Source organism: Malus domestica, chromosome 16, assembly GCF_042453785.1.
Source record: "Malus domestica chromosome 16, GDT2T_hap1".
NCBI classification, from domain to species: domain Eukaryota; kingdom Viridiplantae; phylum Streptophyta; class Magnoliopsida; order Rosales; family Rosaceae; genus Malus; species Malus domestica.
Genome location: NC_091676.1, coordinates 21,737,180 through 21,762,852, shown reverse-complemented (window position 1 = coordinate 21,762,852; position 25,673 = coordinate 21,737,180). Strand labels below are relative to the sequence as shown.

At 38.5% G+C, this 25,673-nt stretch overlaps 5 protein-coding genes across 10 annotated transcripts; 2 read left to right on the top strand and 3 right to left on the bottom strand.

Annotated features, from left to right (window-relative positions):
- Positions 1-4,288: 4,288 nt before the first annotated feature.
- On the top strand, positions 4,289-6,754 carry LOC103403580 (eukaryotic translation initiation factor). Its single transcript, XM_008342427.4, has 5 exons — positions 4,289-4,668; positions 5,224-5,392; positions 5,766-5,891; positions 6,273-6,338; positions 6,410-6,754. Exons 1-5 carry the CDS (start codon positions 4,436-4,438, stop codon positions 6,455-6,457), a joined length of 642 nt encoding a protein of 213 aa, XP_008340649.3. The 5' UTR covers positions 4,289-4,435; the 3' UTR covers positions 6,458-6,754.
- A 453-nt stretch (positions 6,755-7,207) lies between these two features.
- Positions 7,208-8,550, bottom strand: LOC103403579 (protein PROTON GRADIENT REGULATION 5, chloroplastic). 2 transcript variants are annotated; one of them, XM_070815846.1, is made up of 3 exons: positions 8,125-8,499; positions 7,390-7,505; positions 7,208-7,335 (listed from the first exon to the last, which is right to left on the bottom strand). In XM_070815846.1, exons 1-2 carry the CDS (start codon positions 8,386-8,388, stop codon positions 7,401-7,403), a joined length of 369 nt encoding a protein of 122 aa, XP_070671947.1. In that variant the 5' UTR covers positions 8,389-8,499; the 3' UTR covers positions 7,208-7,335; positions 7,390-7,400. The 2 variants fall into 2 exon arrangements, with proteins under 2 accessions (XP_070671947.1, XP_008340648.2); XM_008342426.4 differs by having other exon boundaries at positions 7,208-7,505; positions 8,125-8,550.
- Positions 8,551-9,441: 891 nt separating this feature from the next.
- On the bottom strand, positions 9,442-11,581 carry LOC103403578 (pentatricopeptide repeat-containing protein At1g80550, mitochondrial). The gene has a single exon (XM_008342425.4). The coding sequence runs from the start codon at positions 11,387-11,389 to the stop codon at positions 10,031-10,033; it is 1,359 nt and encodes a 452-aa protein (XP_008340647.3). The 5' UTR covers positions 11,390-11,581; the 3' UTR covers positions 9,442-10,030.
- A 3,224-nt stretch (positions 11,582-14,805) lies between these two features.
- On the top strand, positions 14,806-15,672 carry LOC108169778 (uncharacterized). The gene has a single exon (XM_029096603.1). It carries the CDS (start codon positions 14,806-14,808, stop codon positions 15,670-15,672), a length of 867 nt encoding a protein of 288 aa, XP_028952436.1.
- A 1,734-nt stretch (positions 15,673-17,406) lies between these two features.
- LOC103403577 (actin-related protein 2/3 complex subunit 2B) lies at positions 17,407-21,146 on the bottom strand. 5 transcript variants are annotated; one of them, XM_017323799.3, is made up of 10 exons: positions 20,943-21,146; positions 20,126-20,192; positions 19,768-19,975; positions 19,183-19,349; positions 19,001-19,078; positions 18,667-18,799; positions 18,450-18,541; positions 18,268-18,324; positions 18,044-18,122; positions 17,407-17,830 (listed from the first exon to the last, which is right to left on the bottom strand). In XM_017323799.3, the coding sequence occupies exons 1-10, from the start codon at positions 21,029-21,031 to the stop codon at positions 17,631-17,633; spliced, it is 1,170 nt and encodes a 389-aa protein (XP_017179288.3). In that variant the 5' UTR covers positions 21,032-21,146; the 3' UTR covers positions 17,407-17,630. The 5 variants fall into 5 exon arrangements, 4 of the variants coding, with proteins under 4 accessions (XP_017179288.3, XP_008340646.3, XP_028951819.2 ...); XM_008342424.4 differs by having other exon boundaries at positions 17,407-17,821; XM_029095986.2 differs by having other exon boundaries at positions 19,001-19,072.
- Between the last annotated feature and the right edge of the window lie 4,527 nt (positions 21,147-25,673).

The following is a 25,673-nucleotide window of genomic DNA, read 5'->3' as shown; positions in this document are numbered from 1 at the left end:
TGAATTATTACTTAAACGTTGATTAACATATTTATTTTATATTGGTGATATATCATTTGATTTGTAAACTTGGTTTAAAATTTTGGTCTCCCTCATTACTCATTCTTATACACCCTCACTATTAGTGACGAAGTCAAAAATTATAAGAGAAATGGGCAAAACGTTTAGGTTTTATTGTCATTTTAAATACATTGGACAATTCAGAAAAAGTTAAAAAATAGACAGTGTAGTCAATGAAGAGATTGAAACAAGAGTGGCTCAAGTGAATAGAAGGTGAAAAAATTGAACACGAAATCACAAGCATAAGTATCACTTCTAATGCAAGATTCACATTGTTCAGCATAAAATCTCGATGCACATTACACTTAGTAGTACTAAACAGTATAAAACCTATCTATCCACCATAACGCACATAAGAAGATATTAAAAAACTCCAAAAAAAAAAAACTATGATAACTAAAAGAAAATCTTTTGTTATTAAATATTTTTAACCTCATGCTTAAGGGTTTTAACATTTCAAAAGTAGTTTCAAAACACGCGTCCAGTCTAAAGACGATAAATTTAGCCAAAGTTATACAATTAGGTATAATTATATTATTTGGTACAAAGCTTGATAAAAGAACTGAATTGACGTGGTCTTAAAAAGATAAAGAAACTAATACAACATCACTCAAAAATGAAAAAACAAAAGTCAGAAGATTGATTAAGAGAAAAAAAAAAGTAGTATAAAAGTGAGGAAAGAAAAGATGGTGGGACCATTTTAAAGAGGAAAAAAGGTATACGGGATTAGTTAAAGATAAAAAATAAAAAAAGATAAAAAAAAAAGGAAGATAAAAAAAGGTTACCATCTTCTTTCCCACGCACACCAACTTTGCAACAAAAACATTTTCAAATTCTGGCCTTCTCCACAAACTGTCCCCTAGCACCTGCCCAACCCTGTCCAGACTTGCGTAGCTCCATCTAGAACAATGGCCGCATAAGTGCAACAACAGTCTAGCAGAGAGGCGAATTCTCGCACTTAGAGTCAATTTCCGATGATCTAAAGCAGTGGCGGATCTAGAATTTTAGTATGGGATGGTCCTAACTTTAAAGCTCAAAAAAAAAAGACCAAAATAATATTGAAAAAAAAATAAAAACGACAAAGTCACTATCTGTCTATCAAAATAAAATAAATATTTTTGTTGTCTTAAGTATAACTACATAATGTGTAACTCTTATTGTGAATGCGAGACTATCAAAACTCTTGTTGTTAATACAAGGACAAACACTATGTTCGATCACTTGAGTGACAAGTCCTCACAACATGCACTAATAAATAAACTAGGCATCAAAAACTTGCATAACTAAACTCTAATTAGGGTTTTGGGATCGAAGAGAAGAATGGAAGATGTATGCAAACTAAAGGCTAAACCCAAATGCCAACAAAGATTATAGGCCCACTGCCACTGGGCAGCAGTCAGCAATAAGCATAGAGGAGGAGGGTAAGTTTAAAGTTTTTACTGGTTGGAAGAGTTGAGGAATCCCAAGGACAAAACGAAATGATTACTTAATGAGATTACGACTCCCTTGATATAATCTTTTTATTTTTCAAGGTCTTTAAATTGATTTTTACTTTGAAGTGGGTCCCACCTCGGCCACCAGTGTGCATGGCCATGGATTGATGAACCTCATGTGGAGTCTAAACCAAAGGGATGTGACCGGATGTCCAATCACAATAAAAAATGTACGCTTTCCTTTTTTTTTAATGGTTTGGCCCAAAACAGTCGTTTTGGCGAAGTAATTTGAAAGAAAATGAGTCTTCTTCTTTCTCCTTCTATTTTGCAGAAGGTGCTCAGCAACCATGGCTGCTTTTCTCCCCCACCACAGCCCAGATTTAGGTGGTCTTTAGAGATTTTCATAGCTACTTTTCTGAGTTTTTGGGTGGTCCTGGGACCATCTTAGTCCCTTAATAGATCCGCCTCTGACCTAAGATATGGTCGCACTTCCTTGCACTAAGTGATATAAAGGTTTCCAAGCTGTACTCTTCTTTTTCATATGCAAGAGTGTTCATGGAATACCGATGAAATAGTTTGTTACTTTACAATTAAAGTAGTTAAAATAAGTTTGTTTTGAATTATTCAGGACAAACCTCCCCTTACTGAAGCAAAGACGAGGCGATCTTTACCAGTTGGTACATGTTGAGAGGTTAAATTCTCAATGATTAGATACGGGTAGAAGATTCATATTGTGCCTCAAGGAAGGAAAGTGTCAAAGAAAATATAGAAAGTTTGGTGTGTGAAATGAGATTTTAAGTGTTAATAACAATTCCCAAAAAAAAAGGATATCATCTTCTTTCTTACGCACACTGGCTCTGCAACAAAAACATTTTCACATTCTGGCTTCTCTACATACCCCTTAGTGCTTGTCTAACCCTGTCCAGACTTGCATAGCTCAGCCTAGAACAATGGTCGCATAAGCGCAACAACAGTCCAATAGAGGGGTGAATTCTCGCTCTTAAGGTCAATTTCTGACGAAAGGTGTGCTCGGAACAATAGTCACATGAGCGCAACAATAGTCTAGTAGAAGGGTGAATTCTCTATCTCAATTTTCGACGGAAGGTGTGCTCGCACCTTCTTGCACCTCAGTAGCTTCGCCACTGCTCACCACTATGTTATCCCAATAACTAAATAGTATATATTTTCGAATGGGTATTTTAATTTTTTATGGTCAGAAAGCTCTTAGTGGTGGAATATAAATTATTCATTTTGCCAAAAGATGTAAATAAAAACATGTTCTTCTACGGTGATGGTTTTGATGATCAGAACAAGCTGCCATGTTTTCTGTGTGAAGATGAGTTGTCGGTGGTTTCCTTCTCGGCTTAGTTGAAGTTTGTGTTTATTTGTGCCGCCCAAAGGTTGTGTGGCCTCATTTTCGTGATGGTTTTGTGTATTCCTCAATTTGGGATCTGTCACTACTGATCTATTGCGGAAGATTTACACCACTGATTCTTGTGTATTGTGTTGTTTGTGGTGGTTACGTAGAGAATGTACTATGTTTGTTTGTTGTGCTTTACTCTTTTCAGATCAAGGATTTGATCATTGAAAAAATACACCCAGTTTAACGTACACCCAGCTGAACGTACCTTTTAAAATCATGTTATAATCTTTAATGAAATATCGCCATTGCTTCGGATAAAAAAAAACCCCCCAATTTTCTCATTCAGTAACATGGACGAATGTCAACACCACGACAAGTGACAGACACCTCATCTATTCATAAACGAAAGAGAAGAAAAAGAGACTCTATGCGAGTCACGATCGTCCAATACTATGGCCATCACGCTGCATCCAACACCTGCCACCAGATGCAAAATGGGTTTGATTTGAACGGGGTCGATAACCATCGGAAGAACGTTAATTAAGGGTGCGTTTGGTACGTGGGACAGGACGGGACGGAACGGGACGAGGCGTTCCGTCCCGCGTTTGGTGCGCCAAAAATGGGTGGAACGGGCTGTTCCACGGGACAGATTTTGGATGTTTTTGCGTTCCACCTCCCCCCCCTGGAACGGGTTTGTTCCACGTCTGTGGAACACAATGTTTTACCATTTTAAGACAAATATACCCCATGTCTTTTTAAAAAATTACACATTCGTTCCGTCCCGTCCCGTTCCGTCCCGTCCCGTCTGCGTACCAAACGCACCTGCGAGGGTTATGTGATGAGGATGAAAATTTTCAACCGTGATAAGAGTTGAGAGATTTAAGTGTCATTTTGCTCCATGTGCCTTTAATCTAGAAATTTCATCAACTATCAAATTTATACTTCAATTTGCGTAGTATTTTTATGCCACGAATGTTTGATTAGCATCTTCTTAAAAGACTAATGCTAGGCAGATTGAACCTTTAGGAAGATTCTAATCAAACAATCACGACATATCAAACATATTGAAGTACTAAATTTAAGAAAATATGATAATTTTTTTATTTCAAATTTGGGAGAGAGATTGTACATACACCATCTTCCAAGCTTTATTTACCCGCTCATTTTGTAAGAATTTAACTAAATCTCAACTGTTGCCGCATTCCACTCCTTTAGGCTTTTGTTTGGGATAAGAATCTTCTTTCTTTGTACTAAATTGTAAGATGTGTAGTTTGAATTTGATGATTTGGAGAGTAATTTATAGGTACGTTACTACGGCGATATTTTGCCTAATAATACAATGACGTGTGTTACAAATTTCTTCAAACAACATTGGATTGTTGTCGGCCCACCTAGTTGGGCTCATGCGAGCCTACCCATCGGGTCAGACCAGGGGAACATAACGTAACACCGGCCCGGCGGATCCTCCAAATATAAGGACCCGATTCCAAATCCGTATGCTCTCTCCTTTCTCCTCCTCCTTCCAATCAACAAAACCCAGACACACAGACGGCTCAAAAGGTTTCCACAAGTGACAACAATGGCGACAGAGGTAGCAGCAGCGGTGCCGCGACCAGAGGTGGACACACAGGAGAATATTGCGGCTGAGGCGGCGGCCTCTGATACCAAGATACAGGCAAGCAGCGGCCCCCACAAGCTGGAGAGAAAGTGGACCTTTTGGTTCGATAACCAATCCAAGCCCAAGCAAGGTGCTGCGTGGGGCTCCTCGCTCCGCAAAGCCTACACCTTCGAAACCGTCCAGGAGTTTTGGTGGTAAGAATTAGATTACATGACCTAAACCTAATGCCCCATTTCTTCCCCTTTGTTAATTTGGGATTTTCAATTTTGGGTTTGAATATTAATTAATTTTATTTCTCTGTATTTTTTTCCATTCGGTTTTGTTTTCGTATTTGTGATATGTGGGTGTTTGCTGACTTTTGCTTGTTTGTTGATTGTATGTGATTTGTAATTAGATCGTGTTTGTTTGAAGAGAAAATTTAGTGGATTTTTTCTGTAAATCCAAGTATTGTACCAGAGTATTTGGTCTTTTTGTTTCAACAAATTGAGCTTTAACGTTTCTAACTTTGTAATTAGACTATGCTTGGCTGATGACAAAATTTAGTGGAGAATTCTTTAAGTCCAGACAATTAAGTTACCCAGCTGCATTTAGTTAATTTTTTAATATTTTCGGTTCTTTTCCTTCCGAATTATAGTTTCATTGTGGACCTACAAACTCTGATTATATGCAACTTCACTTGATTCAAGTTCTGAATGTTAATCTGATTCCAATCCGGAAATTTGATGTTGAGATGCAAAATCTGTTTGCAGTCTGTATGATCACGTATTCAAACCCAGCAAGTTGACGGTTCATGCAGACTTCCACTTGTTCCGGGCTGGGGTTGAACCAAAGTGGGAGGATCCTGAGTGTGCTAATGGAGGGAAGTGGACTGTCACCAGCAGCAGGAAGGCTAACCTTGATACCATGTGGCTAGAGACTGTGAGATTTCGATTTCCATATAGTTAAACATCATACTGATTCACGCACACACGCGCACTTACACAATACACATATAGAGGAATCATAGTTTAGGATACTTTTTTCGAGACGTTGAATCAAGACATACAATTAGACTTGATTTCACCTAATTAACGGTTTTGATTGATATTGCCACATAGCATGTGCTAAACTATATGGACACTGAATATTGTTCTATGTATAATCTTGATCTCCTCAGCAGTAAGAATGGTTGGTTCTTGCTCACTGTGGCAGAAGATTATTGTGTGCATTGGACTAGTCACTTAGGTTGATTCATGTTACGTTAGGGTTTACTTGAAAATTGATACTAAGGGGTTTCTATTTTATTGGACAGTTGATGGCACTGATTGGAGAGCAATTTGATGAGGCTGATGAGATATGCGGAGTGGTAGCAAGTGTGCGCCAGAGGCAGGACAAACTTGCACTATGGACTAGGAATGCTGCAAACGAGGCTGCACAGGTGTCATTCAAACTTGCACTTTAAATAGGATGTTTTAAGCTTTGTGGGTTTGCTTTATCTATATTCCTGTTTGGGTGAATTTTAATCTGCTCTGATGTTAACAATGATATAGTTAAAGCCCCAGCTTATCTGTGAACTATTTTATAGATATCTGCATATCCTAAGAAGCGAAAGCATCCATGAAAAATTGTTGATCTTTATTAATCAACTGAACTATGATTCTTAATACGAGATTGACTTTATATCATATACTCGATTGACCTCTGCCCCATCAGCAATAGGTGGATCCATTAATTATTGATTATATTTCCTTGAATTTTTGCATGTGATCTGTTGCAACTTTGTGGACAAGTGGCTGAATTTTTTTATCTTGTCATGCAGATGAGCATTGGGAGAAAGTGGAAGGAGGTAATCGATGTTACCGATAAGATCACCTACAGCTTCCATGTAAGTTTCAGTCGGTATTATTTGTGTTGGAGTTATCTTAATTCTATTTCTCACTTCTTCTGTCATTGCAGGACGATTCTAAAAGGGAAAGATCAGCAAAGCCTCGATACTATGTGTAATTGATTTGGTGCCGGGTCTTCACTCTTCATTACCAAAGTTGTGAACACCATCACAAATTTTCTGTTGAGAAAAGCTAGAGGAGATGTTTGTCTACTTGCATTTATTAGCATAGTATGATCTTGTTCTTTATGTTACGATTTGGAAAATTTTCTCAAGTACGCAGAAACTAAGATTTGTTTGTAACATTCAAAATTTCTCAGAGTACACCTAAAATTAAGTTTTGTTTGTAATACACCCATGATTTACTTGAGTTGACAATCAAATGATTCAAATCTGCATGATTGCTAGATTTCTTATTTCTCGCTCCTGTAGATGGATATTGTGTATCTGATTAGCCATAGCGTTTGATTTCACGAATGGTTAATCGAGGTTCAATTACAAGGTTAACTTGCAGATTTATAGCAGTTTCAGTTTGGGAAGATGTTACTTGTAGGGTTCTGTTGTTGTTCCAGCTTCTATCAAGTAGGCCAGGCAGATAATATTGGGGTGGATATCGTGACTGCCAATTTCCGATACTGGTGGTATCGGTGGCTGCCAGTTTTAATGTTGAGGTTTGTAGTTGCCCTTCCTCTTTCTTTATATTTCAAATCGATGTTGTAGGAAATTCGGCATTTATGCTCTATTGAAGGCCGATATTGGGGAAATTTCGAGGATACGGGGGGCGGACACACAATCCTAGCCAACCGGCCCAGCTCAGATTTGCGTTTTCTGATGATTTAGAAATGAAACAGTGCAACTAGACTGAAGAATGATCACGAAAAGTGCATATATTATGGAGAGCAGACATCAAATTATACATTGTGGTGATGTTGAAGGAATCCCAGCTGGTGGGGAGTATATGCATGTGGAAGTCGTTTTAGAATGAAGTATGAAAATTACACTATAGCATCAAATTTCTACTTGTGACAACAAAATGGAGGTGTCCATGCTCTACTGATTCTATCATGCCAGGAACCCCAGCCGTTCTCCGTTCTTCTTCGCCAGCCGGATCAGTCCTTGCCTTTGTTTCGCGTCTGCTCCGATCGATTTGCAGAATTCGGTAATCACCTGCAGGGAAACTAGAGTTTCTTAATAATTCAACAACATCTATATACTACCACCCTTTTTCTTTTGGTTCAAATGAAGGCTATGATCCTGGAGAGGAAAAACTTTATATGCTTATCAAGGTATACAATTCCGTAATTCCATAATTTGAGGAAACCGAACATGAAACTATCACAGTCTTAACTCGTTACTATACTTTGTCTCTCTCACCACTTGGTTTTGTGAGGTAAAAAGAGAAGGTGAACAAAAAGAAAATAAGTGAAATTACTTTCAAACAAAAAGCCTCATGTTTTCAACGATTTGTCTTTTTACCTACCAATAATGTTTTCATCTTAAAATTTTGAAAAAGAAACTGAAAATTTGATGGTTACTAATTTAAAGCATTTTCAAAGTGGTATATGTGACTTTTTTTCTCTTGCTTCAAGCGGAATTCTAATTATTTTTAAAGTAAACTATGAGAAAGGGTATTCAAACTTGAGTTCGTATAGAGACGCACACTGATATAAATAATTATACCCAGAATTGAATATCAACAACGCTAATGGTTGATCAAGAATGACACATAACTTAAACAAAGTTTAATCATGGATAGACACAAAGAGAAGATTTACATATTAATTACCTGCGAGTGCAAAGCAATAGCTTTGCCTCTAATCTGATTGAACCTCTTCTTGCCAACAATGTTACGTGTGACAACAACAAGAGGTGCAAAGACACCTTTGCCTTCATTGATGTTCTTCATCATCGGCTGCGCTCTCACTGCCTTCCCAACTCTCACTTGGTTCGGGACCGCCTTCACCAGCGTCCCATAATCTTCTCCGACAACCGAACTCCCCCAGCTTCCATGGAACGACGAACTCAAACTTGCAGAAACTGAGGTTGCCATTGAAACAACACAAAAGAAACAGAAACCGTGGCTCTAGTTTCTGAGAAAGTTGCGGACTTTAATGTTTGTGACTCAACTTGTGATACTTGTGAGCCTTTGGTTTCCTTTATTGGATAGCAGTTAGGAGCCACATATATTTATGGCCTTAGATTTTTGTTCAATTGTTTTATTTTAAAATTTTTTTTCCACAATATGTGTATGATTTGTAGTCTTTTTGGGCACTGACGGTCCCTGTTTGTTTGGAGGATCTGAATCTGAATTGGGTTTGGTCCACTTGTCACCTTCTTGGAAGCCACTCTGTCATGCGTGGGATGATCCTAGCCGTTGGTTTGAGAAACCCTTTTTTGAAACTTTTCATACAGGGACATTTTAGAAAGCAAACTTTGAATTAAATAGAATGGTGCATAATAACCACGAACTTCATCGGTTTGAACTAGACTGTTGAAATTTGTAAAGGTAGGTGACGGGTTGGCGCGGACTATGCGTCCGGCTCCAACACTCAAGTTCGGATTTCCTTCTTCATAATGTAGAGTAGGTTAGACTACTGTATTGTTAAAAAGAACTAGTCTGTTGAAATTTGACATACGACACAAGATTTTTGTTGTTTTTGTGATTCAATGAGTTGCTTTTGCCCGTGACTGATTGACTCTCCTTACATGTAAAGAATGAGACGATGTTTATTACAAAATTGTATGTCAACAATTCAACTAGTTCCCAGTACGTGCATGTGAAGAGCATGAATTTTCAACTTTCCATGGTTGAAGTCATAAGAAGAAGAAGATTCTGGAGAAAGGTTTCAGAGTTGCTTCCTTCGGACGGTGCTTGATGCACATCAGAAGTGTCCCTATAGGTAAAAAGTGGCAAAAGCTTTAACAATGAGGAAAATTAGAATTTGGAAGCCATAAACAAAAACAGCATGATTCAAAAACTACGAAAAGTATTTCTTCCACACATGTTTTTATTCGATTAAAATGAAGTTTCGGAAGCCTAGTTCTCTAATTTCGATTCTTCGAAACACGAAAATCTACAAGCAAAGAAGAATTTCTAAAACAGTTGGTAATGACATGAATTTTTATTATTTCTTTTAGGAACTCTAATTGTATGCCTGAAAGGCTGAAAAGAGAAGAAAAGGACTGAAGAAGAAATTAGACTTGCAGGAAGGAGAATCAAGAAAATTAAACAGTTCGAATAAATAACACTTCCGGCATGAGATGAACACTGAACTTCTGGAACTCGGTAAACCATGGAAGATATAACCGATGGCATTTCACAAGATGAGTTCTTCCAGCTCGTCCAGCATGTTGAAGAACATGTACCGATCATATGTATCTTTATTTACTAGAATTCAGTTTGCAACCAAAGATAATCTCAGGGGATAACACCACAAAGACATGATATCTTGCCCATCTCTTTAGAACGGACACGCAATGGTTTAAAGTTATCACTAGTTCCTTAGGTGAGAACTACACATTTTGGTAGCTGAAGCTGCTAATACTGATTCCTCAGGTGGTATTCCTTGGCTTCCATTTGCATTTCGATAGAAAGATGCAGGTGGAAAACTGTGTATTCCAGATACTCATGTCAGTAATTTAGATGCTGAAGAAATCATATTGGGATTGCTGGTGTAGAAATCATATTGCAACTACCCATCACTGGTCACGAGTTTCGTTCCCAACTCCTTCCTTGGCTTAGCTGAAAGCCCCCTTGCTAGCATCTCTTCCTCATAATGCCTAGCCATGTCTAACATACCTTTCTCCACCAGAGCATCAATTAAAGCATTGTAAGCAGACCCATCAGGACTACACCCAAGTTTATCCATCCTATCCCACACAAGAAACATTGGTCTGAGGAATCCCCATCTCCCAAACTTCCTCATAAGCATCACAAAAGTGTCCATCCTTGGTTGAACCCCACTTTCAATCATCCTGTCAAATAGTCTAAGAATCTCATTTGGCTTCTCTAGATGCTTAAAAATGCAATGATAAGTGATCACGTCCGGAACACAACCCAACTTAGGCATTTGATAAAGCATCGAGAACGCCTCCTTATATCTCCCATTCTCGCACAAAAGCTTTACAACTGTATTATACGTCCCAACATTGGGTTCACACCCCAGTTCCTTCATCTCCCTCAACAGCCTCTTTGAAAAATCAACACCGTCAGAAAGACCAATGGCACGAATAACCGTATTATACGCCACCACATCCAGTTTGATCCCTTTGCTCTTCATCTCCTTATACAACTTCACAGCCTTCCACGGCTTTCCACTCTTGCACAATATATCCATATATACTGAATACGAATGCAAATCTTTACACACACCTCTCCGATCCATCTCCTCCCAAAAGTCCCTACACTTGCGCCACCACCCCATTCGAAACCACCCGCGAAGAAGTAAATTATGTATCTTAGTACTCTTATCAAAACCCAAATCTTTGTTCTTCCAAAAACACAATTCTTGGGCCTCAATCACATGCTTATACTCGCAAAGCGCATCAATAAGAATACAATAAGAAGTCTCATCCTTCAAACCAAACTCTTCCAATCTATTATAAACATCTATAGCTTCATTCACAAGGTGGGCAGACACATATCTCTTAAACAATACACGAAATGTAGTATAATTCGGAACAGTTTCTGGGTTGTGCTTCATTTTGTTAATCAAGTTCCATGAAAGCTCGAATTCGAAGAACTTACCGAGAATGTCGAGCATCCGATTGTATGTCTCGGTGGTGTGCTGGAAGTGGCAGTCAGTTTCCAGCCAGGTGAAGAAGTCCAGGGCTTTCTTCCAGTCGTTGCAGTATGAAGAAAGCGTCTCGCGGACGGCGGTGTGGTCGTATATAGTGGGTTGTGATTGGGGTTCCGGGTCGGTGGGGGTGTGAGTTGAAAAGGGTTTGGAGGAAACAGGGTGAGGAACCGAGGAATGCAAGAGGATTTGAGCTTGGCGGAGACGGAGGAGAAGGAAAGGTCTCAGGAGTCGAGAGGTTGCTGAAGAGAGCATTTCTGTAGTTTTCGGCTCCAAAGGTCCGAACTTTGTAGAGGGATTTGAATGGAAAATACAAAAAAATAATAATAATAATCAGGGTTTTAGGAAATTTTGAGCCGTTTGTTCGTCAGGGAAAAGAGTGACCCGGAGTGAGAAATTGCAGACTGACTTGGGGTTGACGATGAGTATGTGGGCCGAACATGGGCTTTTTATGTTGAGGTCAGTAATACATTGTCGTCTTATGTAGTATTGGAGTTGGATGAGGAGGGACATTAATTTGCCATTGATTTTGGTGAGATATTAAATAATAAGCACTTCCAATTCAACCAAAAAAAAAAAATTGAGAGAATGCTAAGAGGGTTCTCTCAAAAGTGGGACTCTCTACAGACTCTGACATGTCCCGACCCCGATATTCTCTGAATACCCATAGGCACGTGCTGGTCGACACTTGACGAAAGCCATTTATTGATTACAAGAGTAATGATTAGGAGGAAATATTCATGAATAAACATTAAAATCTAGAAGGAATAAACAAAGTTTAAGGAAATGTCTAGAGTGCCCAGAACACGTTCTAAAACAAGATCACAAAAAGAAAGATCATTACAGGATATCACACAAGTGGGTGATAGATTGCTACTGGTAGGGGAATGCCTCGTACATCGTGTCGTAGTCCTCATTTCTAAGACCTGAATGGGGGCGCAAAATAAAGGTGAGTGAACCAAGTTCATATATACAATAATAATAAAACAGTTATCAAGATACTAACTCCAACAGTTTATATAAAGAAAACTACTAGCATAATAAGTGATGGTTTTACTGAAAACCCTAGCATGCAAAAAATATCTCAAAAGTCATCATGAAAAATAAAATATCAAACGTCTCACAGATCATCTCGTCGTGTGATGTACTACTAGTAAGATCATTGAAATAAATATATCTCCCGGCCTTATGCCAGCACCGTGGTCTCTGCGCCCGTAGCCAGAGATTACCAACTCTCGGCCCAATGCCTGCTCCGTGTCCCTCAGCCCGTAGCTAGAGATTATTTCTCCCGACCTATCTACCAACACCCGATCCTCGCCCCAAGCGGCATAGTGTCCACTAGGTACGCACAAGTAGTTACGCCTCTCATAAATAACCACTTCATAATATAAAGTCATCAATCGTCTATACTATAAAGAGGGGTTTCTAAAACATGTTTTAGCATCCTATCGTCATCCATTCGATAGTCTACAAGTTCATGGTTTTTATAGAAAATATGATATTTTAAAAATATAGCTCAATATAGGCCAACAATTAATTTCTTACAAAATAACGAGATGATAATCAATATTTCAGTAAATATGCTTAACATACAATCAGCTCATAAACTCGCAAGGCATGCATTTCATTTATGCAAATAAACTATAAAATTATGCAAATTTTAGAAGGGGTCCACTCACAGATACTCCGTAGCAGCAGAGTTGTGCGGAAAATGATTAAGGAAATCCCCACTAGCAACTTCACCTAAGCACAAAAATGTACAATTTATTCAAAATTCCCAACTATAGAATTTTAAGAAATGGAAATGGGTCTTGGGTTTGGATTTGGATTTGGATTAGGGTTTAGGTTTAGGTTAAATAGGGTTAGAACCTAATGGGTTTAGGTAAAGGGTTTTGGTTTTGGATATGTCTAGGAATAAAAAGGGTGGTTTGGGCTTGAGCCCAAATCCACACAACACACACATACTCACGCTAGCACACACACACACACATGTATGCACAACACATGCATGCACAACACACATGCACACACACACGCACACACATACGTACAACACACACACACACGTACACACGTGCACCACACACATGTGCACCACACTCACCATACACACACACCCACACGGACACACACGCACAACATAACACACACATCACACATACAATCAGCCCAACACACACAAACACAATCCACACACATGCACGGCCCAAAACACACACACACACACACACTCCATGCACATGCACGGGCCGCATGCCAACTAACCAAAAGGGAAGAAAATGGGCTGGTCCAAGAATGGGCTAAGGCCCGTGGGTGTTTGAGAAGGCCTGGTGGCCAGGGTGTTGTCGGGGAAGAACACAGGAGCTGTTATAGCTCCGGTCGACGGCGAACAAATAAATCATTACTCAAACCAAGTACTAAAATGAAGAGGGAAGAGAGTGGAGTATTTTTCATACCCTAGCTTCGCCGTGAGAGCTCAGAAAGAATCCTCGAAAGTCACGGTTTCGTCAGAAAATGCGGGTGAGTTTCCCCCGTGCCGTTGCCTTCCTTAAAACCTTGGAAAAACAACATAACTTTCAATACCCAACGTCCCACAACAACAATGGGAAATTAAAAAGGTAAACAAACTTACCTAGCCGGAAGGAATTGAGAGATCCGTTGGAGATCCTTTCTCTAGGTTCCCCGACCTTGCTGCAACGGAGAGAGATAGAAACGGCGCAAGGAAGATGATGATGATGATGATGATGATAATGGTCTACAACAGGAGCTGCATGCAGATTTGCTAGGTTAGTCACGGTGCATGGAATGAAGGGAGAGAGAGGAAAGTTCCCGTTCTCGTGAGAGAGAGAGAGAGAGAGAGAGATATATATATATATATATATATATATATATATATATATATATATATATATATGTGCAAGGGAACACTCGCGATGAGAGGGAAGAGAAGAGAGCATGAGAACCTGCCACTTGGCAGTTTAGGAGATGTGGAATCTAGATCAACGGCTAGGATTAAAAGAGATAAGGGATTAAATTGATAGATTTAAATATGTTCTAGTTCTAGGGGAAAATAGAAATAAAATAAAAATATAGGGGTGTTTGTAACAGACTCTATGTCACATCATGCTTTTGACACAACATTTTCTAATGTTGGCATATGAACTGACGTTAAACTGCAAGGTGGTAGAGAGTTCCACTTTCTAATGTATAACTAAAAGGTAATTAAATTTTTAGTTTTAGGTGCTAGCAGAGTACACGTGATATGAGTAGAAGTGAGAATATTAAAATAAGAAGTTAAGTGAAAAAGTTGGTAGCATTCTCCTTTAATATAAACCAACTTTCACTGAAATAAAGAAAACGAGGAAAGCTAAAGTGAAAAGTGTTATTTGGCAGTGTGATTTATTAAGACGCAACTTTAGTTCTTAATATTAACGTTTAAATTTTGGATGGTTCGAACTTGGATAGTTTAATAAAGCATCCAACTGAATAAAAAAAATCTTCTGTGAGAGTGAAGGACAAAGGGCAAAAGATGTGTCTCTGAATTTCACAGTTTTCCTCACAAGTTCACAAGAATCACAACGTCAACGAACGAAACGAAACCAAAGAAGGCAGGAAGAGCAGAAACAAACACATACCAGAAGAAGCAAACATCAGAAAATTCATAAATTCACATGGCATCACTAGCAACCCATTTCTCCGCCTTCGCCCTCCTCTTCCCCATAGGCCTCCGCCGCCTCATCTGCTCCTCCGCCCTCTACCTCAAGAACCCATCTCTCTACCGATCCAAAGCTTGGTACTTTTCAGAACCCAAATGGAAAAACTTCGATTTGTACTCTCTCACCATCGCCCTCCCCATCGCCTCCTTCTCCGAAATCTTCATCTTTCTGGCCTTTTCCGGCCACCCCACCTACCGCTTCGCCTTCTTCCAGCAATCAGCCGCCATTTTCATGTTCTGGGCACTCGTCCTTCTGATCATCTTCCGTGAAAACATCGACCCTTTGAATTTCAATGAAGGGTTCGTCTTCGTTTTTGCAGCGGTTTCCTTTTTCGTTGAGTACTCTGTGATCGGCAAGGGAATTTCGGGTCTTGGTGGCGCTGTGTATGATATGCTAGCTGCATTGACTCTAATTTGTGCATTTTCTTGCCTGTATTTGTCGATTAGGCCATGTTCGTTTTTCGCCGAGTTTTTCTTGTCCTCTGGATTGGTTTTTAAGGGCACTTGGATTTTGCAACTGGGGTTGTCCTTGTACACTGATGCATTTGGGTTAAACGGGTGTAAGAAAATGTCAGTGTGGCCTAACCAGGACAATGCTGAGTGGAAATGTAACCTTGAGGAGGACGGGTTAAGGGGTGTTGCTGTGATGAAGCTCTTGTTCATCGGGCATGCGATTGCGGTCTTGGTATTGAGTTTTGTGTTGTTTGCTTTGCTGGCAAGTAACTGGAACTTGCAGGTTGGCAAGGGCAGTGGTCAGTTGCTAGCACAGCTAGATTCGGAGCATGTGTTGATGCCTCCTGGCGGTGAGATTGGGCTTGAATGAAATGCTTGTTCTGTTTTCGTTAACTGTCAATTTTGGTACAAAGTTTCAGATATAATGGAGATTTTATTCATTTGTTCATTCTTTCACTTCAGTTTGTAGTGTTTTCCTATTTTTTATATGGCATGCCGTCATTTAGTTTTTAGATTGTCTCCAGTTGAGATTAATTATTATATGGATAACTTGGTTTTTTTCGATGTATCAGTAATCCTCATAAAGAGTTTACGACCTGTGTTTGTGTGCATTTTCACAAATTAGCGCTAGTTGTGTAGCTACAACTCTAAGGTTCCCTTACTTTCGATATGCCTTTTATCTTCATTAGTGATGCTTTAATAAACTTAGAAATGGTAAAATACTCGGGCACATTTGGAACCACCTTCAAGATCTTCCTTTCTGCAAGTGCCAATTGCAGTGTACAAATTGGTTTTTCTCTTTGATGATTGGAAATAAAACTGCTTCAATTTAAGAGCATGATCAAAGTGAATTCATTGATGACAGCTACCTCTTGTTCCATTTATCAAATTTGAATTGGTTTTTCTAAACAATATATCAAGCTTTTCAGTGTTTGGATATTCACACTCAGGCTGCAATTTTTAAGTAACAGAGAACCAAACAGAAATATTTTGTCAACGAGGACCAGATACAAGTGAAGATCTCACATTTGTTCAATGGTAAGGGAATAGTATCAGTCTATGTTGTATTTTTCCATATCCATAAAAAATGAGATTTCCTCGATTCTGGTTGCATCGTCTATTTATCTGTTCAACATACCATGTTTTGGTTGATCTTCAAGCTTTAGGAATTAGGATCTAGAAAAAAAGGATAGGTGAAGGCTAAAAACAGAAAACGTTTGACTCTAATGGTTATCTTCTGAAAGTTAACAATTGGAGAGCTCAATGACAATGGCATCAAATGGATTTAAAACAGCAGCTTTTCATAAACATAACAAGCACTGTAATCTGTCTTTGTTGATACTGTTTACCTTGTGGCTTCAATTTTGTTTGCTTCTCTTTATAAGGTAGCTTACCCAGACATGTTTTAGGATGAAATAAGTATTGGCAATGCATTTGGTGGACTGGTTGCCTAATGTTTAAACTTTTATAATCTGCACTGTTGCATCTTGGCTACATATGCGCCTTGGTACAGAAATCAGTTGTTTCCATAGTTTATCAATAATTTACTATCCACATACAATGTTCTTCCCCTCCTTCAAAATGTACAGTGAACCACATGCATTTTATGGGAGGAGAATCAAAGTTGAAATTTGAAAGGATTCCTTAGAATTTGGAGATGCAATTAACAACTGACAGTTTAAAGGCCTCCTATGATCAGGATTCATTGTGGAAGCTGGTAAATTAAGTCAATCCTCAACCTCTTAATAGTATCTCAGTAATCCAGCACAAAATAACGTATTACTATTTTTCTTGCTATTTATTTTCACATCTTTCTGTTTAAATGTTCAGAACACACAAATTACTTATTTCCGCAGCAAGTAAACCAGCTACACCAAACTTATCTAGCTATCGTCTCACTGGTTGATTCTAATTTTCAAATTTATGACTATACTATTAATGTTTCAAGTTTCGAATTTATACATAACTGCTGTCTTGGTGCTCGTTGTTTATTTTTCCTTTCACGGATGTTGCCATAACTTTGTACAGCAAATGTCTGTGAGTATTGTCTTATTTTCTTAAATTTTAAAACAAACTGAATCATTTGATTGTTTTGGACAACATGTTATCAATCTGGTCTGTTTATCTGACTTTCACAGAATTACATATCAAGACATACAAATTAAGCTACGATAGGGTTCCAGTTTAAAACACATGAAGGTTTATAAACAGTACTCACTTGGTATCTACAGTCTTTGTATTGTTTCTGCATAAGTAGCAGTAACGGGGGCATTGTTCATTATTCCAATTGCTGTCATAAATAGCTAACATATAAGGTAGGGAAATAACTTATTCTAATCTGATATATCCCATTGAAGAAGAAAACTTTGGCATTTTCAACCATCGACGACGAAAACGCCCAAAGCCATGGATTTTAATCCGCCAACGGATTCTCTTGATTTTCGTGCTCAAGGCATCATATCTTCGCTGTAGGACTTTAGGTTTTGATATCTTGATCAGTTTTCTCATGTTCATGCATCCTGCATTTGCTTGAAAGAAAGCAATGAGAGAGTTATAACCAGGAATCAAGAAAATGTGAATTGTTGTTGGTCTGAAATAGTTTGCTTACAGAAGTCAGTAAGAATATATCATTGTAATGCTTCTATTGTGAAATTAGTGAGTGGTAATGAAATTAGCTAAGTTGTTTTTAAATACTTATAGTAGTTGGTGAGTTTGTCAAAGTATACAGGCTTAAAGCACACCTGGAACCTTGTGATTTCCCTCTTTTTCCTCTTCCTCGTCCTTTTCTTCTTCTTCTGTGTTTCTTCGCTTACCCAGGACCTGCAAGCATGTAAAGAATATCAGTTTTCTCGTCTTGTTGGGGTATTCCTCCAAAATGACTTTTGTATATGGGAGAAGGGAAATAGATTGTTTACTGGTAAAAAAGAGTCTTGAGTTGATTTGGTAATTAAGGGTTTAGTTTTACCTCAACCAGTCCTTCAAGACGCTTTCTCATCCTTCTCTGAATAAAACTTCTGGTGCTCTGCTTGAACAAACTTGTTAACTAAATATGTAACCATGCATGCATTGGTTGAAAATTTCTAGAAGAAGGCCAGAATTTTCTCAACAAGGAAAAGTAGAAACCCGATAAAATAGTAGAGTTTTTACCTTTACATGGTATTTAACATAGGCATAGAAATTCAGTAAACTCCATACTGTCTTGTCCAGTCTTTTACCTTCGACATGACGTGAAGTAATCTCTGTATATAAGTCAATACCAAATGTGTTAGACTGAGTCTACCTGATGTTCATCTCATATGTGGAACACCAACCATAAGCGGAAAGTTTATACTTGGACTACTTAGATTGGAGTCTAAGACGATACCAAAAGAGACAAATCCTCCATTCGTACTCAAATCTTCAAAAGTTTCTCCTCTTAACTCTGGAGGTGGAATGGGTGACCAGCAACAAGGAGGCACTTTCCTCCATTTTTCACAACTTCCGACATCCGTAAGCTCCTGTCTCCATTCCCCAGAAGGAGATCAAAATAGAAAATCAAGAAAAATAAAATGTAAACGAGTTATTGCAAGGAATAGCAGCAAGGGTGAGATCATTGACTGTACTAATAAGAATCTTTACATTAGCAGGAATAGTATGATTTCATCAACTGTACTAATAAGAAAATCTTTACTTCACTGTATCAGTCGTCAGTGACAAACCTGAAAGAATGCTGTTGCAATAATGACATCTGTTTTGTCTTTGAAACGTATCGGGAATACTGCTATGATTTTCTGCGGCTGTCAAACATGAATATCTTCATTGTGCATTAGAACTATAGAGTAAATTAATTAGAATAAGTTCAGTTGAATCAGCACTCTTCTTAATTTTGCTAATGATTTACCTGTCTAATAATAAAGAAAGGCTCTCTTGGGTGATATTCGAGTTTGAGTGGCTTATACATTCCTTGCGATGCATCTTGAGGGTTAACATTCATCAACATTTCTTTCAGCTGAGAACTTAAGATTACTGCTTGCACGGCAGCAATGTCTGCAATTACCTTCACAGAATCTAGAGAGAGAAAAATGCATGCATAATTACAATGTTAGCATCAACAGTACTGTACGAATATGGTTTTACTATCATACTGATTAAATATGCAGGACGTAGCTGCTTTCCATACTATTCAGACTTGTTTTGAGACGTTCACTGCAGCAGCTCGTGGTGTGTTGCCATATTGACAAGTTATGTCATCTTTATTTATAGGGATGGGAGGAAAAAGAAGCTTGGAATTCAAGAAAGCATTGTTAGCGTAATTGGTTACAGAGTTTCATTATTTTGCTTCTTTTTGTTCTTTTGGCTATCAAGGAGAGCAGTCATCTAAACAAAATGAAATTTGCAAGCATCTTGGTAACAAGCTATGTTTGACATAAATGATTTGAATAAATTTTTGTATATTATTGGGATGATGTGTGAAAGAATATCGAACCTTTTCCATTTGGAATCTCAGAAAAATCAAGTCTTAAAGTAAGCTGGTATCCTTCTTTTGCAGGTTCAACAATCTCCACAATGTCAGGACGAATTCCCTTTACCATCTGTTTAGTATATTGCGAAATCCCATACGGACGCATGACTCCCTGGGAAAGGAGCGGGGTTGACACTGACAAGTAGATATAATGCGTATCTGATGCCGAAGACTGTTTTATTACACGAAAATCATCGGAAGAGATATCAAAATGCCTGCTTAAAAAACCATATGATGAGGTATTTTCCACCCACACATTATTACTAGCTTCACATCTTGGCTACAATATTTGAAATTCAGTCTGTACACACTGAGGACTCACCTGGATATGGTATTCAACAGAACCGAATTCGTATAAGTGATGATCAATCTCCATGAAATTGCTGTCACTGTTATGAAAGCAACAATACTAATTATCAGAATGCGTTTTTGTTTGTAAAATACTGACAGCTTCAACCATCCTCGAGCTGGGAAAAAGCTTTTAGTAATTTATCATTCCATTATTAATTAAACACCACAGAAACAGCGCTGTTTAGGAATTCTTCTATTCAACCATCTTCGAGTTTGGAGGATAAGATGCTGAACGTGATGTTTCTCTTCAATTTGGTGAAATATGTCGCAGGTACTGGTTTTAGTGGGAGAAGCATATATACAGGTTTGTCTAACTGGAAACCACATCTCCCTGTTACCAAATTCCTACCATTTATACATTTTTGTAATAATTTCTGTCTAAGACATTTTTCTGTTCCATTGTCAAAAATGTTGTTAAATCTCTTGCATTTGCTCTACATTTTTACTGAAGAGGTTTACGATGGCAAATTTTCTTCCCGTATTTCTCGGTCTTAATTTTCGCTCTTTTTAGTTTTTAGCTTTTACGCTTTGTAAAACGTCACCGGATGATGGCTTGCTTGACACTGATGGATGGAGATAATGCTGCCTTACATGCACACAGATTATAACTGATTAACAGCAGTAACAGTTTACTGTTTCAACTCTTTTCAGGACTGCAGACATCTAAATTTCTATATGATTATTGCTAAGCAGCTGTTTATAATCTGTGAAGAACATAACGTAACAAATTTGGTACAATACGTATCTCGAATCAAGTATTGTAAGCACGAAAACTCGAATGTACTTACCGGTACCGTTTGAGCAGAATTCCCTTCAAAGCTGGGGATGCCCTCTCTAAGCATGCCATCCTGACTCCCGGAAATTTTCTACCTCTCATATCTCCTCCTAATTTCAAATGGGTGGGTGGTATGTAAATATATACAATGTCACAGCCAACAACTGCTTTTGGACAAACTGGATTTGGAGTAAAAATTAAGTTCAATGTTGCAATCAAGTTTAGCAACTTCTGAAGCAACTTGCCTACTCACTCTTCTTTGCTGCTAACTTGTCAGTGAATAAAATACAAAGTAAAAGCACTTTTCTGTCAGTGTGCTCATTTGGATTTATTTAAGTTGTACCTTTGCATGCAATCCAAGTCACTGAAGAAACATAGTAAAGTAATATCTTCTATGTTAAATCCTCGATGCAATCGTCTCATAAAAACTTTGTTGTGGGGTAAATCTAAAATGGTTTGCACTATGATAGGTTATTTATGGTGTATAATTAGAAAATTATGTGCAAATCTGATATATCAGTTGTTCATGCGTCTGAACAAGTTTAGATTATTGAGCTTAGCTAAATCCATTTGCAATTTTTGCAATGTTCCATATACGCACGGGTTGTGGTTCTAATATATATGATGGATATCTTCATGTTGATATTTTGGCCCCGAGTCAAACTATGGCTGTACCATTTAATTTTAATGTTTATACTGTAATATAAAAACCTCTAATTATAATCTAATACATGTTGACCTTAAAAACTACTAAATATACGTGGCGCGCAGGTCAAGTAGCTAATGAGCTAACTACGTTCTTCAGTCAAGATTCTAAAAGACGCTAGGTTCTAGTCGGGTTGTGAGTTGGGGCTTAGGGCCTAGGCGGCTAAGGGGCGTGTAGACGGGCTCTTAGGCAGATTTAGTAAAATAGTATAAATAAGTGTTTCTTTACACTTAAAAAATATATAATTGTATCGAGATACATAAATTACAAAATAAAATGACATATAAATTAATTTACTATATATGTTATAAAATATGAGTATATACGTAAAATTTTAGGGTTCTTTCTCTTGGTTTTGTAACATTTTTTCTAAGCCTGTATATTTTAATAATTGATGAGCCTTATTTTTCATTCAAAAAAGGATTGGGCCTCGTTTTCACATCATATAAATAATATAATTTATTCCCTAATTTTAAAAGACATATCAGCCAATTTAAAAACCCTAACTCTAACCCTAGTCAACACAACCTTTGCGCCGTCTCACTTTTTCTTCTCTGCAATTTCAAATTTACAGAGGTCTCTCATTAAATGTTTTATGCCGACTCCTCTTCTATGCATGCAGGAGGGGACAAGACGCAGGACACGATGAAAACGCAGCGTGACGCGGAGATGCACAACTTTGCAGCCATAACTTTTTATTTTTTTAAGTTACAAAACTGCCCAGAGGCCGCCTAGCCCTCCCAGTTGGCCGTCTAGGCGCCGACTAATTGAACGCTTTTGATATAATCGCAACGGTCGGTCGCCGTCGACCGTCTAGACGGCCACCTATGTCAATTTTAGAATATTACTTTCGGTTGAATGTAGGGCGTGCCAACTCGACAACCGAGTTTGGTCGGTGAGTAAATGATGTGGTGGTGGTGGTGTCGAATGCGCTGCTAACTTCTTATCTGAGTGATTACACGAGGAAGGAACTCATCGCGGCCTCTGGGTCCTAGAGCCTGAAGACGAGGCTGCTAATCATTGCGAAGTTCACGAATCGTTTGCACCGAGCTCAACTACTTCAATTGTATTTATGCAAATATAAGTGCGCCGAATCGGTACTAAACTGTATGGACACAAATACTCGAAAGATATAAGTGTCTTGATCATAAATGTGGTTCGGCCGTCGGAATGCCGAACTCTGAAGTGTACTTATGAGTATCTAATTATAAAATGGGTTCGGCTTTTAATGTGGCGAACAATGAAACCCGGTAACACCTCACTCCACCAAAAAAGTTAATGAAGTGACATCTTCCAATAAGGACTCAAAGAACCCTTGTTGACAAAGACTTGGATAGGTAGTCAACCGAACTTGGAGTAGAGTTGTTTACATGAACTATGAGATGCTCATCGATCGCCTGACTCAACGGCTCTATAGTTGTTTAACATAAACTAGAGATGTTGCCGGTTGTCAGTCACAAAGTTGTTTAACACAAATTGAGAGGTATGCGTGATGAAGTTAGAGAGGTCAATTGTATTCTCAAAAGCAAGAGCGCTCTCATAGAGCAAGAAATTGCGCAAGGCAAATTTATGTATTGATTTGAAGGTCCCTTCAAATTGACTATCTTGTTGTACTTATAGGAGCGGATACCTTCGATGATAGGTTGTATGATGTATTTCGATTCTATCATGCCTCTTGGAATTTATCTTGTTAATGCACAAAATTAGTGAGGACTTTGGTACAACAGAAAGTGTCAGGTTTTATGACCTTCGCTTGGTTGCTTCGGTCACTAGTGAGGATAAGTATGTAAATGAATAGAGACAGAGAAGCAAACACAAGATATACGTGGTTCACCCAAATTGGCTACGTCCATGGAGTAGGGGAGTTCTCATTAATTGTGAAGGGTTTACACAAATACATAGGTTCAAGCTCTCATTTGGTGAGTTCTAGTGAATAGTTTAGTACAAAATGACATTAGAGGTTATTGTGGAAGAATGATCCCTATTTATAGAAGAGAGTTTCTAGTTTTGTTCTGACATTAACACGTGTCGTGTTGTGATTAGCTTCTGATGTTGACACATGTCGCGCTGTGATTGGCTTCTGATGTCAACACGTGTCGCATTGTGATTGGCCTCCTGGTTGAAGGGAAGCTCTTCTAGGTCCTTGACGGTATAACGTTAACCGGTGCTCAGTAGTTTCGGGATTGGTCAAGTATGGTAAAAACAGTGCTCCCCTAAGTTCCTGAGTGAGGGAAGCTCTTTGGTTGGGGACTTGCAAGATCCAAGCCGCTGAGTAATCACGAAACTTCTAAGTACCGAGGTGTGGTATCGTCTTCACTTACCTTATCTGTCTCAAAGACCCAGAAGAGCTTCCCTTCAACCAGGAAGCCAATCACAATGCAACACGTGTCGACATCAGAAGCCAATCACAACGGGACACGTGTCAACATCAGAAGCCAATCACAACACGACACGTGTCAATGTCAGAACAAAACTAGAAACTCTCTTCTATAAATAGGGATCATTCTCCCACAATAATCTCTAATGTCATTTTGTACTAAACTATTCACTAGAACTCACAAAATGAGAGCTTGAACCTATGTATTTGTGTAAACCCTTCACAATTAATGAGAACTCCTCTACTTCGTGGACGTAGCCAATCTGGGTAAACCACGTATATCTTGTGTTTGCTTTCTCTGTCTCTATTCATTTACATACTTATCCTCACTAGTGACCGAAGCAACCAAGCGAAGGTCACAAAACCATGTTGATGCACAAAATCAGTGAAGACTTTGGTACAACAGAAAGTGTCAGGTTTTGTGACATTCGCTTGGTTGCTTTGGTCACTAGTGAGGATAAGTATGTAAATGAATAGAGACAGAGAAAGCAAACACAAGATATACGTGGTTCATCCAGATTGGCTACGTCCACAGAGTAGAGGAGTTCTCATTAATTGTGAAGGGTTTACACAAATACATAGGTTCAAGCTCTCCTTTTGTGAGTTCTAGTGAATAGTTTAGTACAAAATGACATTAAAGATTATTGTGGGAGAATGATCCCTATTTATAGAAGAGAGTTTTTAGTTTTGTTCTGACATTGACACGTGTCGTGTTGTGATTAGCTTCTGATGTTGACATGTGTCGCGCTGTGATTGGCTTCTGATGTCGACACGTGTGCATTGTGATTGGCCTCCTGGTTGAAGGGAAGCTCTTATGGGTCCTTGACGGTATAACGTTGACCGGTGCTCAGTAGTTTCGGGATTGGTCAAGTATGGTACAAACATATCTCATCATTTCCCTTTTGATAATTATGTGGCTATCCTCGATATAATCTCGACCGCTGCTGTTATCCAAGTCACCATATCATATTTGCGGACCAAGATTATCTCCACTCCTACTTTTCATCTTTTTCCATCCCCTCCTACTTTATTAGTTGTTCATTCCATGACAAGTTAGTTTAAGGCTCCAGATTTAGCCACGTCACCAATAACACTCAAGTTCTTTAAAACCCAAATTTTCTGGCTTTTCCGCTGCATTTCCCTCCCACTCCAATTTTCCTACCATAAAACCACTCTTACTTTTGTCTTAGCAACAATATTTGACGATTTTCAAGAACAATACAGGGAATCCCTTGATTTAAGAATAAAAAGTACCATTGATGATGGTGAGGATGTTGTGTGCAGAATTTTGCACCTTATGCTGCTTTTATGGAACGACATGTGAGGAGGAAGAGAGATTCAAAGCACTCATACTGTTGGTTTCTGCATAACAAATAATTTTTGTGAAATTTTGAATCTGCAGTTTTTGGTGCTGCAGTCCAAGCGTGTAATTTTGAATCTGCAGAGTTTGATGTTGCAACCCAGGCTTATTACTTTTGAATAAGTAGTCCAAGCTTATTACTTTTGATTTTGAATAAGCATTCCAGGCTTACGAAATTTCGTTTTCCAGCAAAAGGACTCTTACTTTCGTATTAGCAACAAAAACATAGTATATAACAAAACAAATTGTTTATACCATACTTAGGGCCTTCGTATTTAGACCTCGTATAAATACTCGAAGG

Excerpts from the sequence above, each read along its gene's own strand:
- LOC103403577 (XM_017323799.3), bottom strand. The coding sequence starts at position 21,031 with ATGAGAGGTAGAAAATTTCCGGGAGTCAGGATGGCATGCTTAGAGAGG. Across the intron at positions 19,350-19,767 it reads TGAGATTCCAAATGGAAAAG|ATTCTGTGAAGGTAATTGCA; the intron begins GTTCGATATTCT and ends TTCTCTCTCTAG. Across the intron at positions 18,542-18,666 it reads TGGAGGATTTGTCTCTTTTG|AGATTACTTCACGTCATGTC; the intron begins GTATCGTCTTAG and ends ACTTATATACAG.
- LOC108169778 (XM_029096603.1), top strand. The coding sequence starts at position 14,806 with ATGGCATCACTAGCAACCCATTTCTCCGCCTTCGCCCTCCTCTTCCCC.
- LOC103403578 (XM_008342425.4), bottom strand. The coding sequence starts at position 11,389 with ATGCTCTCTTCAGCAACCTCTCGACTCCTGAGACCTTTCCTTCTCCTC.
- LOC103403580 (XM_008342427.4), top strand. The coding sequence starts at position 4,436 with ATGGCGACAGAGGTAGCAGCAGCGGTGCCGCGACCAGAGGTGGACACA. Across the intron at positions 4,669-5,223 it reads ACCGTCCAGGAGTTTTGGTG|TCTGTATGATCACGTATTCA; the intron begins GTAAGAATTAGA and ends ATCTGTTTGCAG. Across the intron at positions 5,393-5,765 it reads ATACCATGTGGCTAGAGACT|TTGATGGCACTGATTGGAGA; the intron begins GTGAGATTTCGA and ends TTTATTGGACAG.
- LOC103403579 (XM_008342426.4), bottom strand. The coding sequence starts at position 8,388 with ATGGCAACCTCAGTTTCTGCAAGTTTGAGTTCGTCGTTCCATGGAAGC. Across the intron at positions 7,506-8,124 it reads CTATTGCTTTGCACTCGCAG|GTGATTACCGAATTCTGCAA; the intron begins GTAATTAATATG and ends GTTTCCCTGCAG.